Source organism: Antechinus flavipes, chromosome 5 (genome assembly GCF_016432865.1).
Source record: "Antechinus flavipes isolate AdamAnt ecotype Samford, QLD, Australia chromosome 5, AdamAnt_v2, whole genome shotgun sequence".
Lineage (NCBI taxonomy): Eukaryota > Metazoa > Chordata > Mammalia > Dasyuromorphia > Dasyuridae > Antechinus > Antechinus flavipes.
This window is the reverse complement of record NC_067402.1, coordinates 35,312,361-35,330,526: the sequence shown is the minus strand read 5'-3', so window position 1 is coordinate 35,330,526 and position 18,166 is coordinate 35,312,361. Positions and strand designations below refer to the sequence as shown.

The window sequence follows — 18,166 nt, the reverse complement described above, 5'->3', positions numbered from 1 at the left end:
TCCTTCAGAGATTAGATGGCCACCTATCAGTTGGGTTATAGTTCATTTAAAGGTGTAGACTAGATGCCATTTTGTTTCCTTCTAATCCTCAACTTCTGTGATTCCGTGATTCCCCGACTAACTGAGCGACCCTCACATAGGAAGTCTCACTTTTCTCTTGGAATGGCCAAGACAGGACATCCCTTACACGGATTTGTCAGCACCTTTGTTCCTGCGGCTTTTAACTCAGAACAACAAACAGTCCTGTGTCTTACTGGGGGGAGTGGTCAGCTAATGTGAGTCCAGAAAAAGAGACACTAAACTAAAGCCTTCTGGTTCATGGTTCTCCACGAAACTAGATGACAGGCCCCTTTTAAAGACATCAATAACGATGAAGTTCAAACGCTATATACTCACGAGAGCTCGCCAATGAGCCCTAATCAGTGAGGAGAACGGTCGGAATGGTCAAAAACAGCTCTTCCACCAACTCTAGGTTTCCAGGTGACATTTTTACCCTCTTGCTTCCTTCCTTTTGACTCCCAACAGCCTCTCTCACTGAACCACCAAAGCCTTTCTTCTCCCCTTTCTTTAATTCTTTCTCCAATACTCTGATAGATCCATACCTCATCAATGAGGGCATCCGTCCACGGTCCCAATTGCATCCTGTATCTTCCTCATCCTGTCCGGTCCTTGTCCACATCCTTCCACAAACCTCCGGAGAAGATTCCCCCAAAATACTAAGGACTCTCTTCCGGTTCTTTACATAGTTGAAAATGTTGGTGATTATGGATGACATTGGGCCAATGAGATCAAATCCTAGTACGCTGGGGGTGGGGAGTGTCTTGTCAATTATATTTACATTTATTTTATGTTATATTTAATTATATTTATAATCAATATGGAAGAAGTAAAATGGAGGAGGAGGCGGGAGACTCTATAGGGCATTGCAGTCAAAGTATTGCAACTCAAATCCACTTGTGTGACTTCAGGTGAAGCCCCTGGGCTTCAACTCCCCCATCCATAAAATAAGGGGATTACCCTAAATGAACTCAGAACTTCTCGATGATCTGAAGCAAGAATACTCTGACATAAGTTGGATGAACGATCGATCAGTGGAGACAAGATGGGACCAAAGCGGGAAAAGCTACATCTGGGGCCGGAAGCTCTTGGTTTTGTACTGGTTCTTCCATGACCCACATAATGGGAAAGCCAAGTAAGACTGCCTGACCCTCAGTTTATTTTGCAAATGGAGTCAGACCAGGCTCCTTCCAGTTCCGAATCTACCCATGTGGCCTTGCGCCAACCACTTTTTCTCTGGGACTCAGTTTCCTCATCTGAAAAAAAATGATCTTTCTCTTTCCAGCTTGAAATCCTCCAAACAAGCATCAGAAGGAGACCAATCTGGCCATTCAATAAACATTTCTCAAATGGCTCCCGTGTGCCGAGCGGGGCGCTCAACACTTCTTTAAAATCCTACTGACTCTTCTGAACAGGTTTCCAAGGAAAGGAGAAGAGGACTCGGAATTATCTTAGGCTTTGTAGTACGCTGCGGCGGCGGCGGCTGTTTTTGAAATCTAACTTAAAAGCAGATACTCCAACCCAGAGGCTTTATTCGATTTTAAACAGCACTAAGGACCCTCAGAACTCCAGCAATTCACAGGTAGGAGAGACTGCGAGATCCAAGTAAGAGCTTTTACTCGAGTCTTGGAGGCATTCAGACTTTTCTGTCGATATCGAAGGAACTGAGCTCTTTAATTCACAAAAGAGGTTCTTCCTTCTTTTCTTTTCCCTTTACTTGATGACAACACCCTGTATCTAGGAGTCTTCTATCAGGGAGGGTTAATGGATTTTATTCACAGGTTTTTAAAACTGTCTAGGAATCTGTCTCCATGGAGAACTGTTTTGCCAGAGCAAAGATTTCTCGAGTGTTATGGAAGTCACTGATTAATAGCAGAAGGGATTGAGTATTTGCTTAAAAAACAGTCTTGCTCTTCAGCCCACCCCCGTGCTTCTCTCCCCACGGAAAAGTCTTTGGCAAAGAGCTGTGACCGGACCGGCAGTAAAAGTCGTCCCATTCTTGGCATTCCGTTGCTTTTGCAATGACGGCGACCTCTTGCTCCCTCCGGCGGCTCGGGTCAATGTTCCACGGGCCCGGCGAGTCCGGCCCCAGCAGAGTTTCGTTCCTTCTCTGTGCCGGTCACGTGCCCACTGGCACTATCTGGGTCTCCTTCCCTCATCCCTCCCTGTTTGGATGCTCATGGTAGAGTGGGTCAAGAGAGAGAGGGCTGGTTTGGGACTTAGAGCTAAATTCTAATCCTGCCTCAAACACTCATAAGCTACGGGACCCAGCTGGGCCAGTTAATCAATCAGTATTTATTAAATACCTGCTGTACACTAGGGTCTGGGGCACATTACAGTAATCTATGCTTGTGTCCTTTTCCTTATTCTCTATAAAGGCAGTTACCTAAATTTGCCATCTCCCCTAGCTCCTGGAAGAGCATGAACGCTTAATGATTTGTGTTCACCGCGTCGGAATCGGCTGTTTCGCATCACCCCCTCCCCAAGCCCTCTTTCTCCTCTGGCCTTGCCTTCAGGGAAGAGCATGGGACACACGTTTCCAAAATCTCCACTCCCAGATTCACCCCTCCCCTTTTTTCCAGGTGGCCCCTCTTTCTTCAATGCCATGTCAATAATTATGATAGTAACCAAACCAACACATTCACAGTGAGTTTTACACATTATTTCATTCTTTCTCAGGATGGTCCTGGGAAGTAGGTGCTATTATATTAGCATCCCCATTTCACAGATGAGGAAAACTGAGCGCAGTCACTTAGCACCCACTAGTATGTTTCCCTGATCCCAAGTCCAGCACGCTATCCACTCTCCTGCCTGACCTGCTTGCTCCTTTAACCGGCACTCCATCTTTTCAGAGGGGGCCGCCATTTTCACAGGAAGGGCTTCTGTTAGCCAAGAGAGGTGTAATTCCAGCAGTGCCTTCAGGTTCCATCACTCCGAGGACCTCTATCACCTGCCACGTTCTTCCCTGTCTTGTCCCAGATTTCTGATCATCCCCAAATCTGCTGGGCCCTTGAGTGCTTTCATTGGCACTCCATCCCCCAAATTTGGGGGGAGGGTTGCTGGCTGCCCCAGGACACTCTCACCTGCTTACTGCCCATCCCAGTGACTTTACCTTCGGGGAATTAAACAAAAATTGACAGGGGTATCAGGACCTAATTTCCCATAACTTCCTGCCTCTGCAACCTTGAAACTCATCTGTTAATCCGGAGGAGGAGGGAGAGGGGGAGGGGATTGGACTAGGTGCTCCGCAAGATCTCTTCCGATGCTAAACCCTTACCTAATCCTACAAAGTTAAAGTGAAGGAAGGGGACAGGGATATCGCTCAATTGTATTATGGGATCACAGGGATTTCCAAGGATCGAGGCGACTTCCAGGTTGTTCAGAAAGTAGTTTGAATCGAACAAGGAGAGAGAATGGGCCAGTGATTTTACTGCTACTGGGAATTCCCAACTCCTCGGACCCATTCCAGGTTGCCCCGGTCTTCCAGACGTATGTACCGCAGAAGTGTCCAACAGAAGGGCCCGCCATGGCAATCCAGAACAAGGCCCGGACAGACCAAGACGTCATTGGGAACATTGGACAACTGTCAATATGTGATGATTAACGAATTATAATTCACGGACCGAATCCTCAACAACAGTAATTAAAAATCCAAGAATTGCAGATAAAAGCATCTTTGAAAACAATGTTCATATAGGGCCCACCATCCTGGTGCAGGTTTTAGGCCTTTTCTTCTGGAGTTTGGGGCCCTCATCTAGGGACTAACACAACCCACTAAAGTGAGTTTGTGTCACAGACGGGCCCTGAACCCTATAATTCCAGCTGTGACCACTGAGGCACTTGCTGTACGAGTGGCGGGCGACTGGACTACTCTGTCTTACTCACCAGAGAGGCAGGGTATCCCTTTCCTTGTCCCATGAAAGATAAGAGAAATGCAAAATACGAGCTATTTGAATTCAAAGGAGAGACTTAAGGAATAACTGCAGAAGATGATTAATTGGGAGGGACAGGGCAGTGAGGTGGTAGGGTAAACGGAGTCCCAGACCTGGCGTCAGGAACTTCAAATCTGACCTCAGACACTCCCTAGCTGTGTGACCCTGGACAAGTCACTTAACCCTGTCTGCCTCAGTTGTACATGGGTAAAATGCAGGAGAAGGAAATGGCCAACTACTGCATATTTCTGCCAGATATGGAGTCACAAAGAAATGAAAATAACGGAAACAACTTAGCAACAATTTTCTTTAAACCAAGACAATCTGGGGAGTATCAAGATAATTATTTTTCTGTTCTATTTTCAGCATTTAACAGTGTCTTGCCCACAGTAGGTGCTTCATAAATGCAAACTGACTGATAAGAAAGACTTAGAAAAGCAGGAAAAATGCCTCATCTGGATTCTGAGGACCTGAGTTCAAATCTCAGCTCTGCCAGTGCTGGTGAGACTCTGGAATTAATATGTCTGGGTTCTTGTTCCCTCGTTTGTAAAAAGCCTTGGACCCCTTTGGGAGACAGAGGGATCGCCCAGACGGCCCCTTTCCCCCTGCCTCAGGATTCCGTTTTGGGGCCTAGGACCCCTTCAGGAGGCAGGGGGATCACCCAGACAGTCCCTTTCCTCAGCTTCAGGATTCCGTTTTGAGGCCTCGGAACTCTTTGGGAGGCAGGGGGATCACCCAGACAGTCCCTTTCCTCGGCCTCAGGATTCCATTTTGGGGCCTCGGAACTCTTTGGGAGGCAGGGGGATCACCAGACAGTCCCTTTCCCCCGCCTCAGGATTCCGTTTTAGGGCCTCAGACCCCTTCAGGAGGCAGGGGGATCGCCCAGAAGACCCCTTTTCCCCTGCCTCAGGATTCCGTTTTGGGGCTAATTGCGAAGCTTTGCTAGGCAGGCAGCTCTCCCCTGAAGTCCCTCAGAGGAACCTGGGAGGCAGGAAGGGCCCCCACAGGGGCCCCTCAGGGTCAAGTTCACCCTATGTCCTTTAAAGCTAAAAATTCCTAACAGGGAAGGCCACAGACCCAAGGAGGGGAGGGGGCTGGGGGAAAAGCTCCTCTCCTAATGAGATTAAAATACACAGAACCCTGGCACGGGTTCAAGCGTCCCCTCCCCTGGTCTGACTCCAGCCGGATTTATTTCCTTATTTATAGCCGGGAAGAATATTTGGCATGTTTGTATAATTTCCAGCAGGGCTCTCCTCCAGCTCCTCGGGGCCGACCAATGAGGACGGCCGGCTGGGCCCCCGACTCTTTCGGGCCTCCGCCTCGGCTGGGGTGAATGCAGGTCACCGCTTGGGTGCTCGGCGCCCCGGCAGGGAGGGGGAAGGGAGGGGAGTCATCTTGGAGAGAGGTCAAGGTCACACTCACCTTGGATTCTTTCTTCTTGGCTTTCTGAGGTAGCGAGGGTCTCTGAAGGAAGACAATCTGCTTGGTGGCCACGTTCCCCTCCCTGTAACACATACGAGGCCGGGTGAGCGCACGCTTGGGCACAGGAGGAAACCCCAAACCTTGTTCATGTCCGGCAGGCGGCTCCCAAGCCGGACCCTGCCCCCTCAGAGGCCACATCCGGAGCTCCAGGCCCCTCAGCCCTCCCAGGCTCAAACCCGACCTCGGGCACTCCCGGCTCCCCGAGGCAGATGGGGCATTTGGGGAAGTCGGCCCTGGAAATAAAAGCCCGTCACCTTGGTGCTGCCCCGGAAGGAGGCACTGCCAGCTCCAGGACAAAAATCGCCCAGGGTTTCAGCAGGCTGGGGAAGTTCTCCCGCCAAGGCCCAGAGCATCCCATTAGCACCCACTAGGGCTGGCAATTAGAACTTAGGCCCCTCATGCTAGAGAAAGGAACATCTGTCCATGGTCACTAAGCCAGTGAGTCAGCAGGCCTGAAGTCTATGGCACATAAGTCACAGCATGGAGCCGTGGGAAGGCTGTGCCGGGAGTCCTGAGTTCAAATCCTGCCTCTGTGTAATTATCTGCATGACTCAAGTCATGGCACTTCCCTGGGTTTCAGTTTCTTCATCTATAAAATGAGAAGTCAGACAAGAAATTAGTAAATAAATAAATATTAAGTGCCTACTATGTGTCAGGCACTGTGTTGAGTGTGTAATCATCTCAGCGCTATGACAGAAGCAACTACTTACTATGAGCACCTACTATGTGCCAGGCACTGTGCTAAGTGGGTAATCCTCTCAGCACTATGACAGTAATAATCATTCAGTATTCACTGGGCACCTACTGTGTGCCAGGTACTGCGCTAAACTCTCAGAATATAAAGGGGCAAAAGGAGGTTCCTATCTTTGAAAAGCCCACAATCTAATGGGGATTCAAAATGCAAACATATCAATCCAAAACAGGACCCACTGAACAGAGCGGGGCACTGGGATTGGGCTGGGGAAGGCTTCCTGTGGAGGGCAGGATTTTAGCTGGCACCAGAAGGAAGCCAGGGAGGTCAAAAGGCAAAGAGACGGGCCTCTAAGGCGGCTTCCGGCCCTACATTTATGATCCCGTGATCAATGAGTTACCCAGGGTCACCCAGGAATAAATGTCAGAGTCGGGATTTAAATCTGGCTTTCTCTGCCTGATACACAGAACGAAGCTGGCTGATGAGCCTGCAGTGGGGCACATGGACTTTGACACCTGTAACTGCATGACCCTGGGCCAGTTATTTTATCTCCATTAAAAGCTTGCGTTTTATGGATTTTGCCAGAAACAGGGTGTGCAGGAACAGACTGTGTCTTGGAGTTAAAGACTGGACTCTGCTTCTCTCCTTTCCATCACCAACATGACAGCGCACCCCGCGGCATGGAGATTAATGCTCAGCTATCAAGGGCGTATGTAGCGAGGCAGCGGTGGGCCTAGATCCTGCCGGTGCTTCCGTTAATCAGGCCCACCCACGGTCCAGTGGCTCTATCACTTAAATGGGGGGAAAGGAGGGTCTGGGGGTGGTAAGCAAGGCTGGACAACTCAGTGTCACTATCCTTCCCTCCTAAAAAACTGAAAAGGTGTTCTGGGTGCGCTTCCTTTACCCAGCCAGCCCGCACACCCTCTATAAGGCGTGGCCTTCAGGGAACCCGATGATTTCTCCATATCCTTCCTCGGCAAATTTCTCCTATAAAACCCTTGGCTCCTCACTCAGAGGGGGAGAGAAGGGAACTGAGTGAGGGTGATAGAGTGGCAGCCCAGCCAGGAGGCACGGGCAGATGCAGGGAGCTGATGGGAGCAGCCAGGAGGCAAGGGCTGCTGTGGGGAGCTGATGGGAGCAGCCAGGAGGTACAAGCTGCTGCAGGGAGCAGCCAGGAGGTCCGAGCTGCTGCAGGGAGCTGATGGGAGCAGTCAGGAGGCAAGGGCTGCTGCAGGGAGCTGATGGGAGCAGCCAGGAGGTACGAGCTGCTGCAGGGAGCAGCCAGGAGGTACGAGCTGCTTCAGGGAGCTGATGGGAGCAGCCAGGAGGCATGAGATGCTGCAGGAAGCTGATGGGAGCGGCCAGGAGGCATGAGATGCTGCAGGAAGCTGATGGGAGCGGCCAGGAGGCATGGTGTGCAGCAGGGAACTGAGGGGAGCAGCCAGGAGGCAAGGGCTGCTGCAGGGAGCTGATGGGAGCAGCCAGGAGGCATGGTGTGGTGCAGGGAGCTGAGGGAAATGGCTAGGAGGCATGGGCTGCTGCAGGGAGCTAAGAGGAGTAGCTAGGAGGCCTCAGGCCACTGCAGGGAGCTGATGGGAGCAGCCAGAAGGTATGGTGTGCTGCAGGGAGCTGAGAGGAGCGGCCAGGAGGCACAAGATGCTGCAGGGAGCTGATGGGAGCAGCCAGAAGGTATGGTGTGTTGCAGGGAGCTGAGGGGAGCGGCCAGGAGGCACGAGATGCTGTAGGGAGCTGATGGGAGCAGCCAGAAGGTATGGTGTGTTGCAGGGAGCTGAGGGGAACGGCCAGGAGGCATGGGCTGCTGCAGGGAGCTGATGGGAGCAGCCAGAAGGTATGGTGTGCTGCAGGGAGCTGAGGGGAACGGCCAGGAGGCACGAAATGCTGCAGGGAGCTGATGGGAGCAGCCAGAAGGTATGGTGTGTTGCAGGGAGCTGAGGGGAGCGGCCAGGAGGCACGAGATGCTGTAGGGAGCTGATGGGAACAGTCAGGAGGCATGAGATGTTGCGGGGAGCTGATGAGAGCGGCCAGGAGGCATGGTGTGCAGCAGGGAGCTGAGGGGAGCAGCCAGGAGGCATGGTGTGGTGCAGAGAGCTGAGGGGAATGGCCAGGAGGCATGGGCTGCTGCAGGGAGCTGAGAGGAGTAGCTAGGAGGCCTCAGGCCACTGCAGGGAGCTGATGGGAGCAGCCAGGAGGCAAGGGCTGCTGCAGGGAGCTGATGGGAAGTCAGGAGGCATGAGATGCTGCAGGAAGCTGATGGGAGCGGCCAGGAGGCATGGTGTGCAGCAGGGAGCTGAGGGGAGCAGCCAGGAGGCACAAGATGCTGCGGGGAGCTGATGGGAGCAGCCAGGAGGCATGGTGTGGTGCAGGGAGCTGAGGGGAATGGCCAGGAGGCATGGGCTGCTGCAGGGAGCTGAGAGGAGTAGCTAGGAGGCCTCAGGCCACTGCAGGGAGCTGATGGGAACAGTCAGGAGGCATGAGATGTTGCGGGGAGCTGATGAGATCGGCCAGGAGGCATGGTGTGCTGCAGGGAGCTGAGGGGAGCGGCCAGGAGGCACGAGATGCTGCGGGGAGCTGATGGGAGCAGCCAGAAGGTATGGTGTGCTGCAGGGAGCTGAGGGGAGCGGCCAGGAGGCACGAGATGCTGCGGGGAGCTGATGGGAGCAGCCAGGAGGTACGAGCTGCTGATGGGAGTGGCCAGGAGCCATGCTATGCTGCAGGGAGCTGAGAGGAGCAGTCACACAAGTCAATGAGTCAGTCAATAAGCAGCCTTTGTACAGCCTCTGCAGACCCAGGGACCTTGAGCAAGACATTTAACCAATCTTAGAAAGAGCTCTGGATTCGAGATCACTGCTTCATCACTTCTGATATTAAAGAGGCTGCTGAATTTGGAGCCTGCAGATCTGAGTTCAAGTCTTGCCTCAGCCATCTGTAACCTCGGATGACTTTTTTTCTTTCTAGACTTCAGTTTCTCCATCTGATGGACTTAATGACCTCAAGTATCTTCTACTTCCAAATAACAGTAATAAGAAAAACTTAGCATTTATGTGGTGCTTTAAAGTTTAACAAGCATTTTACAAATTCTGTTTCATTGTATTCTTAAAACAGCTGTGGAAAACAGGTGCTATTATTATCCCCATTTTAAAGGAAGAAGGGAATAAGCATTCATTAAGCATCTATTATATGTCAGGTAGTGCAGAAGATAGGGCATCAGGCCCAGAGTTAAGAAAATCTGGGTTCAAATCCAGCCTCAGACACTTCCTAGCTGTGTGAGCCTTTGCAAGTCATTTGCTTGCCTCAGTTTCCTCATCTGTGAAATGACTTGGAAAAAGAAATGTCAAACTCTTCCCCTATGCTGCCAAAAAACAAAAAGAAAAAGAAAAAAAACTTGAATGGATTCATGAAAGGTCAGACAGTGCAGAAGAACAATAACAAAATGCCAGGTCCCCTGCTGAGCATTTTGCAAATATTATAAGATTCTCACAATACCCATGGAAAGTAGGACTGTTAAGCCCATTTTATAGATGAGAAAACTGAGGGAAATGGGAATTAAATAGTTTGCCCAGGGTCACACAGCTAGTAAGTACCTCAATGCCTGGTGCTCTATTACCTCAGTACATTTTTTTAACAGATAAGGAAACTGAGTCACAGAGATGTCCTCCTTTCCATTATACCATCCTGCCCCTTGTTCTAGCAGAGAATATCAACATTCCTGGTCTTTCGATAAAATTCAGTCACACTAGACTTCCAGGTGTGAAGTCCTCCCAATGTGCTTTCCTTGGAACAGACTTGGGAAGTAGATGGTCCTGGCCCTGGCTCTCCCCTCGGAGAGATTATTTGTCCACAGTCAAATATGTGGCTTGCAATGGCAGGATTTGAACCTGGGACTCCTGCCTCCAAGTTCAGCCATGCTGCTCCAGCCCATCTGAACTAACCTGTATCTATCCAGGAATCTCTGTTACAACTGCCCTAACAAGTAGCTGTCCAACCCCTGCAAGATCCCAAAGGTATCATGGGCAAAAGACAAACCTTGCAGCAGGAAGGCTCGGGTTCAAATTCTGCCTCAAGCACTGCGACCACTGGGATCAGGTCACATGATTCTTTAGGGGCTCGGTTCTTACCTGCACAGTGGGGGCACTTACATAGCGTGTACCTCATGGGGTGCTTAACAGGATCAAATGAGTTAGGACTTGTAAAGTGCTCAGTGCAGTGCCGGCACACAGCAGGTGCTTCATAAATGCTTGCTCCCTTCCTTCTTTGCTTATCCCATTTTAAGACACCTCAGGGCCAGTTGCTGGGGCAAAGTTGTTCACTGGGAAAGAAAGAAGCTGAACCGTTACCTGTTTGTCTTTATGATGGGCGTGGGGAGCACGCAGGTGAGCTGCCAGCCGTAGGCGGCCAGGGAGTTCAGCAGGGGGATGTAATCCGTCTGCACTTCGACCCCCTGGGAGAGAAAAGAGGAGGTCATTAGGGTCACCCTTCTGAAGGGGGGGGTGCGGATGAGCTCGAGCTCTCTGCGGCTGGCCGGGGAGGGGATGAGCCTCCTGGGCTAAACCACAGCCTCAGTGCTGGGATGGTCCCTGGAGCCAGCAAGGGATCCAAGCGAAAGCCCAGGGCACAGGCTCTGCTTTCTTGGAGCTCGGACCGGGGCCTCCTGGGGGTTCGAGGGACCGAGGACAATGACCTCACTTCACACAAAAGGTATTCGAGGTGCACAGCCCTTGCTGGGGGCTCCCGGGGAGCTAGGTGACATCATGGCCACGAGTCTGGGCAGTTTGCATCCAGCAAGTGCAGGCGCACACACTCACAGTGCACAGCTGACACACAAACCTGCATGCACACACATGCACACACATGCAGACACACGCACACCCACACACGCATGTAGACACACACACCTGAATGCAGTGCATGTCCAGTCATGCACATCCAAGCATGCACACCCACACACACATGCAATTGCCCATGCACACACTCACACACTCAGAGGCACCAGTTTCTAGCCAACTGCCCTCCCCACCCACTCAGGGCACGGGCCCTGATTTCAGACAGACGCCGCCTAGCGGCTCCTCCCCGTGCCCCGCCCCACCCCCCCCAACTCCCAGGCGGTCACTCTCTCCCACCAGAACAAAGGCTTCCTGCGCCCCAGATGACCTGCGGCTGCTCCCCCTCCCCTTCCCTCTTTTGCATCCCCGGTGGGTGCTCTCCCCTCCTCCCTCCCGGCACCCCCAGCCCCGGCATTTCCAATTTTTTAAATCACACTCTCTCCCCCACTTCTCGAGGTTATGATTACTTGGGTCTATCAAGGATAACCTTCCCACTTTATCAAGAAATGTGACAAGCCAGCCCCAATCAGATAGTAGCCATGGCAACGAGGCCAAGCATCCCGGCGGCACAAAGCCCGCTGAGTGGCTGCCGGGAGCGGGCTGAGGGGACCGTTGGGGAGGGCCGGCGCTCTCAGCGGGCACGGGGGCGCCCAGACAATGGAGGGTGGGGGGGCGGACGCGTCTGCAGCCAGCCTTCAGCTTGCCCTCCTCGGAGGCGATTCTGCTGCCCCTTAAAGGGGAAAAAGGCAGCGGGCTCCTGGCAGATGTCCGTGCCAGGGCATGGGCCGGGGCAGAAAAGACTGGCTTAGGCAGTGGAGGAGGCGCGCCCGGAGGCTCGCATTTGGGGAGGCCCCGGGGGCACATTTCAAAGTAACACAGAAATGTCAGCGTGAGCCTCCCCAGCGCCAGCCCCTCCCGCCCTAATGACCGAGGCCCGGGGCAGCTCAATGCGCTTTTCTTTACAGCCCCATTAGAGACCCGGTTCCAAGCACCAGGCGCCCGGCCGAGGGGACCGAGGGGAGAGAACGGGACTCCCGGCGGCTGAAGGGCCTCGAGAGCCATTAGCTGCGAGACGCTGGGCCGCCCGGCCGTCCCAAGAGCTCCTTTGATCTCCTCTCCGACACTCGCGAGGAAGAGAGCGCACAAATAACACTCCCGGAGCTCGGGTGCTTATCAAACTCCGAGACAGCTCTTTCCAGGAGAAGCAGCAAAATTTTAATTAACTCTCCGCTCTCCTGTGGGCTGAGAGGTAATCTCTGATCACACCTGGAGTGGCAGGAAAACCAAACAAGCCCGGGAACCTGTCGATCCACGTGGGATCCCAATTATAAGAGAAGACTCTTCTTCTCCCTCCCCTCTTCCTTCCTTCCTTCCTTCCTCTTCCTCTCCCCCAACTTTCCCCCTCTCTCTCATAGATATATATAAAACACCTTTTTCCCTTTTCTTTCTTTCCTTTCCTCCTTTCTTTCCTCCCTTCCTTCCTCACTGTCTTTCTTTCCTTCTTTCTCCCTTCCTTCCTTCCTCTCTCTCTGGATCTTTCTTCCTTTTTTTCCTTCTTTTTCTTTCATTCCTTATTTTCTTCCTTCTTTTCTTTTTCTCTTTCCTTCCTTTTCTTCTTTTTCTTTTTCTTCCCTTCTTTTATATTCTTCTTTTTCTTCCTTTTGTATTTTTCTTCATTTCTTCCTCCCTCCTTCCTTTTTCTCTCTGTCTTCCTTTATTTCTTCCTTTCTTCTTTCTCTTCCTTCCTTTTCTTTTTCTTTCTTTCCTTCCTTTCTCCTTTCTTCTCCCTCCCTTTATTCCTTCCTTTAATCTTTTTAGCCTTTCCTTCTTTTGTTCTTTCTTCATTTCCTTCCTTCTTTCTCCTCCTCATTTTTTCTTTTTACTTTTTTATTTCTCCCTTTCCTCCCTTCCTTTCTTTCTTCTTTCTCTTTCTTTTCCTTTCTCCTTCTCTTTCCTCTTTCCTTCACTTCTCATTTCTGTCTTCTCTTCAATGCCATCAATAAATTCTTCAGTAGGCTTAAACTAATCAACAATTGGCAAGCATTTATTGAGCACCTACTGTGTGTTAGGCACTGAGAATAGAAACAGAGAGAATGAAACAATTCTTCCATGTAAGGAGCTAACATTCTATACGAGAAGACAAGTATATTAAACATATACAGAATGAATACAAAGGAAATACAAGGAAGAGGGAAAGGAGGGCACCAGCAATTGTAAAGAACTGAAAATGGCATGATGGAGAAGGTGGTTCTTGGACTGCATCTTAAAGGGGGAAGGAAGTCTATTGGGCAGTGCCAATGGCAGTTTGGCTGGCCTGCCTAGAGTATCACGGGGGGCTCATGTCCACTGAGGCTGGGAAAATGGGTGGGAGCAAGTCAGGAAACCTTTCAAAGACTATACAAAGGTGTGTTCATATGTGATCTAGAGGCGATGGGGAACCACTGGAGTTGAATGAGAAGCACAATCAGATAATCACATTGGAGCCATGTGAAACATATACTGGAGTCCAAAGAATGGTGGATCCCCAAAATGCAGCCTCTTTTTCCGTCCCCAAAAGCCCCAAAGGAAGCACACATCGAATCATGAAATATCACCCTTCCCTTGGACTGGTGGAAAAATATTCTTCCATGAAGAGTATTGATCAGTCAGACGACATTCTCTTCCCTCAAAAGACTCAGGAGAAAAAATAAAATCAGGGCGATTCATTTTGTGGAGTTATATGAATACGAGTTTGCTGCCTGAATGTCTTCCAAAGGCATGGCAATCAAATCAGTCAAAGGCAAAGGATGAGAGGCAGATGAGAGGCCCATTTAGGGAGTTCTAATAAAGCAACTCAGTGATGAATCTCCCATCTCTCCCATGTTTCAAGCCTCGAAAACCCCCTGACGCAAAAGTAGTTTGTTAGAAAATACTGAGTTCTTTAGAAGCCACTGCAATTAAAGAGATCATGATTCTCCCATCCTCCTAATGTGGAACAATCCAGAGGTACATTGGAGACAATGGAAGGCAAGGGAGGGAGGCTCTCAGTCTTAGCCCCTGAGCTGTTTGTAAGGGGAATCAGAAGGGGAGACGGGGAGATACGTTTTTGTATTTATATAAGATGATTCTGTTACACGAGGTTGTAGAGGTGACAGTGACATCCTATTTGTGACATATGTTGACTGTCTGACATTCAGTGCCCCAGGCAACTGTACAAGACTATAAATGGTACGGCAGGTACCGATCTGCACTGGGAAATGCAATTTCTTCACTAGGAATTCCTCTAAGAATCACAAATCTGATTCCCCCCGCCCTTCCCCCAATTACTATTTTAGATGAAGAAAAATATGATGATTATACATCCAAAGGATTAGGGATTGTCATGATTACCTATATCTTACACTATGGGTTGTGACCCCTTGTGGGGTCTTATAACAACGTGGGGGTCGTGAAATTAATTTTTTATCATTAAATGTTTGAGTTCTAAACTTATGTACTTATATACCTGAGGTCTAAGGTCATGCAAAATTTCTCAGTTTAAAAAGGGGTTGCCAGGGAAAAAATTTTAAGAAACCCTGATCTCGATGATGAAGCTAATTTTAAATATACTTTGATAAAGAAGATAAGAGTTGAGTTTGGAATATGATCAGTTTTAGGAAGATTTTCTTCTCAACTCCCAGTCAGTCAACAAGCAGTTATTATTCACCTACCATGTGCCAGGCACTGTACTAAATAATAGATAAAATGAGAAGCTTAAATAATCCCTGCCCTCAAGGAACATATATTCATATGAGGGAAACAATATAGAAAGAACTAAGCACATGTAATATATGCAGAGGAGATGAAAGGGAATACCAGAGGGAAGGTTCTAGTGGCTGGGGGAAAAGGAACCACCCCCCCAAAGCTTCCTGAAAATGGTGGGAGGAGTGGAGGCTAGAAGGAAGCATTGTGGGCATAAAGCAAAGTCAGCACCGAGAGCAGGAGTCTGCAGAGGGAGGGTCATTTTGTCCCTGAAAGTACAAGAGGCCTTTCCATCCGTGGGGTGTATCTGGATGGGGCAAGTCCCGACACTGACAAAATCTTGGCTTTTTTTCAGTTTTGTGAATACATTCCAAAATAATCCTCTAGCCAATTAGGGTGGCCCCTTGCTAGATGCACCCTGAGCGCACACACACATGCGGATGTATGTATGTTTATTTTTATATATAAATAAATATATATATTGACTAGACCCATCAGTGAATAATGACAAAACCTGTCAGTAAATAAATTAAGAGCCCCAGAAGTCCCAAGGCTTTTCAGTAGTAAGTTTGCTACCCTAAAGGCCTCAGGCTTTTTCATCTAACCTCAAAAGCAGAAAAAACCCTGTGCCCTTGTTCCCTGCGAGAAAGGAGGAGAGATATGTGGGTGGGAAATAAGCTGAAGGACAACCTGGCCCAAGCCCTGATGCAGCGTGTACCTTCCCAAATGCATTCTGGGTATTTGGATGGATTTCTGCTACTTGTCACGAGGTGTTGATGAGGCAAGGAAGGCCAAGGGGGAAAAAAACAAGGGTTACAGTGCAGTGGAAAGTGATCATTGGAGCCAAGGGTCTTGGGTTCAAATCCTGATTCTACACACTTCTAACTGTGTGAGCTGAAGCAAGTCACAATCTGGGAATCAACCGTAAAATGAGGGCTGACTTAGATGAACTTCCAGATCTCAAGAGGGACATTTTACCCCAAAATACTTTTTACTGAATGTCTCCAGTTACCTTTCATATTCTTCTCAAGCACTTTTTCTGTGTGTGTGGAAAACTTTTTGGAAAAGTTTTCATCAATGTAAATGGGGAAGGCAGTATAGTGTAGAGAGAATTTTGGTTCTGAAGTCAGTCCCAGCTCAAACAACTTTATGCGCTTAGGTCCATGGGCAAGTTCCCTGAACCCTTGGGCCTCAAATTTCCTCAAGTATAAAATGATGGGGTTTGGCAAGAGGACCCTGAATTAGATCTACGACTGGATACATTTATCTCATGAGACAGAACGTAGCAAAATGGACTAAGGATTGGCCTATGCCTCCATTAGACTTGACTTCAAATTCAACCTCTGACACATACCAGCTCTATAGCTGCGGGCAAGAAGTCGCTTAATGTTTCAAGATCATAAGAGTCTAAGTTACAGATAAGCTACTAATCTACACAGATAGAGGGATTTGTCCATAACCCCATTTTCCTATATCAATAAAATCAAAATATAAATAAAAATAAATCCAACCCATCACCCATTTGTATTTAGAACTAGTTATTTTTTAACCTTTCCATCAACCTGCAAGATGCACACAAGACCATCTGAAGCAGCCTTTCCACTAATCCCTGATTCTAATTCACTTGCTGAATGGCCAAGTGCACATTGAGAGCCACCCATCATCCATCCTTTCAGCTGGAGGAGCAGAGATGCATGAGGTCGATGACTTCTAATTCTAGCCCATCCTTGCCACCCCAAGGTAGCCCGTGCTCGTTACCACTCCCTTCAAGTGAGCAAGGGAGAAGAGCATTCAACGTTGTGGCAATCGGGTGAAGTTTTTCCTCTCTTTGTTTTCAATCACAATGTTCCTGGAAAAAAGCCCCAGAGGATATGTCATTATGCCCACATAACAGATATTCAGAAAACCAAGAATCAGCTTTGTGTTATTTTTAGACCTCTTTTATCTACATAACATTTAATGGTGACGTAGGATGGTGGAGAGGGAAGGATCAGTTCATGGAGTCAGCAAGCATTTATTAAGTTCCTGTTACGTGCTCCGGAAAAAGGATGAAGAGATCTGAGAATCATTTGTATGAAGAAATAATGACTGAACCCACGGGAGCCTCTGATACATAATAGGAATATATTTCTGGGCCTGACCTTAGAAATCTCTGCTTCTTCCACTGAAAGCATAGGATGGCAGCCGGCACTCAAGTGTGTACCTGTCCATTCAACAACCAAGTTAAAATCTGGGATCACCTACAATCTTGCTTCAAATGTTCTCCCATATATTTTTGCAGAGTTCAGGTTCTATGCTAACGTGCTGGAGGTAAAGATATGTGATGATATCCAGAAATTTGGCTGGGAGGGGCCTTAAAAGTCAAGTTCAATTTCTTAATTTTCTGGAAAGGGAAAGAGAAGCTTGAGAAAGGTTGCAACCTCAGCCCGAGTCACAACGTCTCTAAGCTTCTTAGAGGGATTCAAACACCGTTCTTCCTGATTCCAGATTGTAGACTATTCACTCCACCCAAGTCTCAAATTCCTTTTTTATTTCTTTACTCAGTTCTGCTGGTAAATTATCTCTCACTATCATTTATTACCTACAATGCTATTAACTATTTTGACCATCTTAAGCCTTGCAGAACAGACACTGCCCAGGAGAGTGAAAATAAACTAGAGAACTTATCATTATTATTGCTATCATGATGACCCTTCCAAGCAAGGCCAAATATCCAGGCAGATCGCTAGCATGAAACGTAAGTGAAAATTAAGTCACTGGACCACCCAGCCTCATCGGGAAGAGGTAAAATAATGTAACAGCTATTTATTTACGGCAATGGGTTTCATGCTATTAATTTTTCCTGTGCTCAGGGCTGATGTGACCACCTCGGCTTCAGTTGTGCCAGACAAGCTGTGACCCCATCACAGACCTGGGGCCCGGGAGTCTAATTTATGGCGGCATGCTGGGCGGTAGGCCACGGTGATCAGCACACACCAAAAACAAGGTTTTTCTTTGAAAAAAAAAAATCCACATTGGGGAAAATGCTCCATCTTAGGAAGTGTCCTGGGTCAAGTGTGGATGTCAAAAGATTATACATCTAAAATTGGAGGGAGGGGCACTTTAAAAGTCAAGGAGCTTTTCCTTCTTACTTTACAAATGAGGAAACTGAACCCAAAGTCACAGATCTGGGATTCAAACTGTATTCCTCTGATTGCATGTACTATTCAATGTTATAGGTTTAAAAAAAAAAAGGAAATGAAAATTTAAATTTCGGGGGGTTTTTATAATTGATTATGTTAGCATACTTTGCCTTCGAGTCGCATAATTCTTAGATCGTAGAGAAGGAAAGACATAGCAAAAAGAGAAAAGAGACTCGTTCACTTCTTAATTCTCCTTTTCCAAATCCTTTGGTTTCTTAGTCTTCCCAAATATCTTCCACATATTGAAAAATGATAAATGCA

At 48.7% G+C, this 18,166-nt stretch overlaps 1 protein-coding gene across 2 annotated transcripts in view; it reads right to left on the bottom strand.

Annotated features, from left to right (window-relative positions):
- The window catches only part of RFTN1 (raftlin, lipid raft linker 1), a 180,528-nt gene that overhangs the window by 8,977 nt on the left and 153,385 nt on the right, over positions 1 to 18,166 (bottom strand). For both annotated transcript variants that reach the window (XM_051962009.1, XM_051962008.1), the window contains exons 8-9: positions 10,518 to 10,621; positions 5,412 to 5,493 (exon numbers count right to left, since the gene is read on the bottom strand). In XM_051962009.1, the coding sequence (XP_051817969.1) occupies positions 5,412 to 5,493; positions 10,518 to 10,621 (186 nt within the window). The remainder of the gene's footprint in view (positions 1 to 5,411; positions 5,494 to 10,517; positions 10,622 to 18,166) is intronic.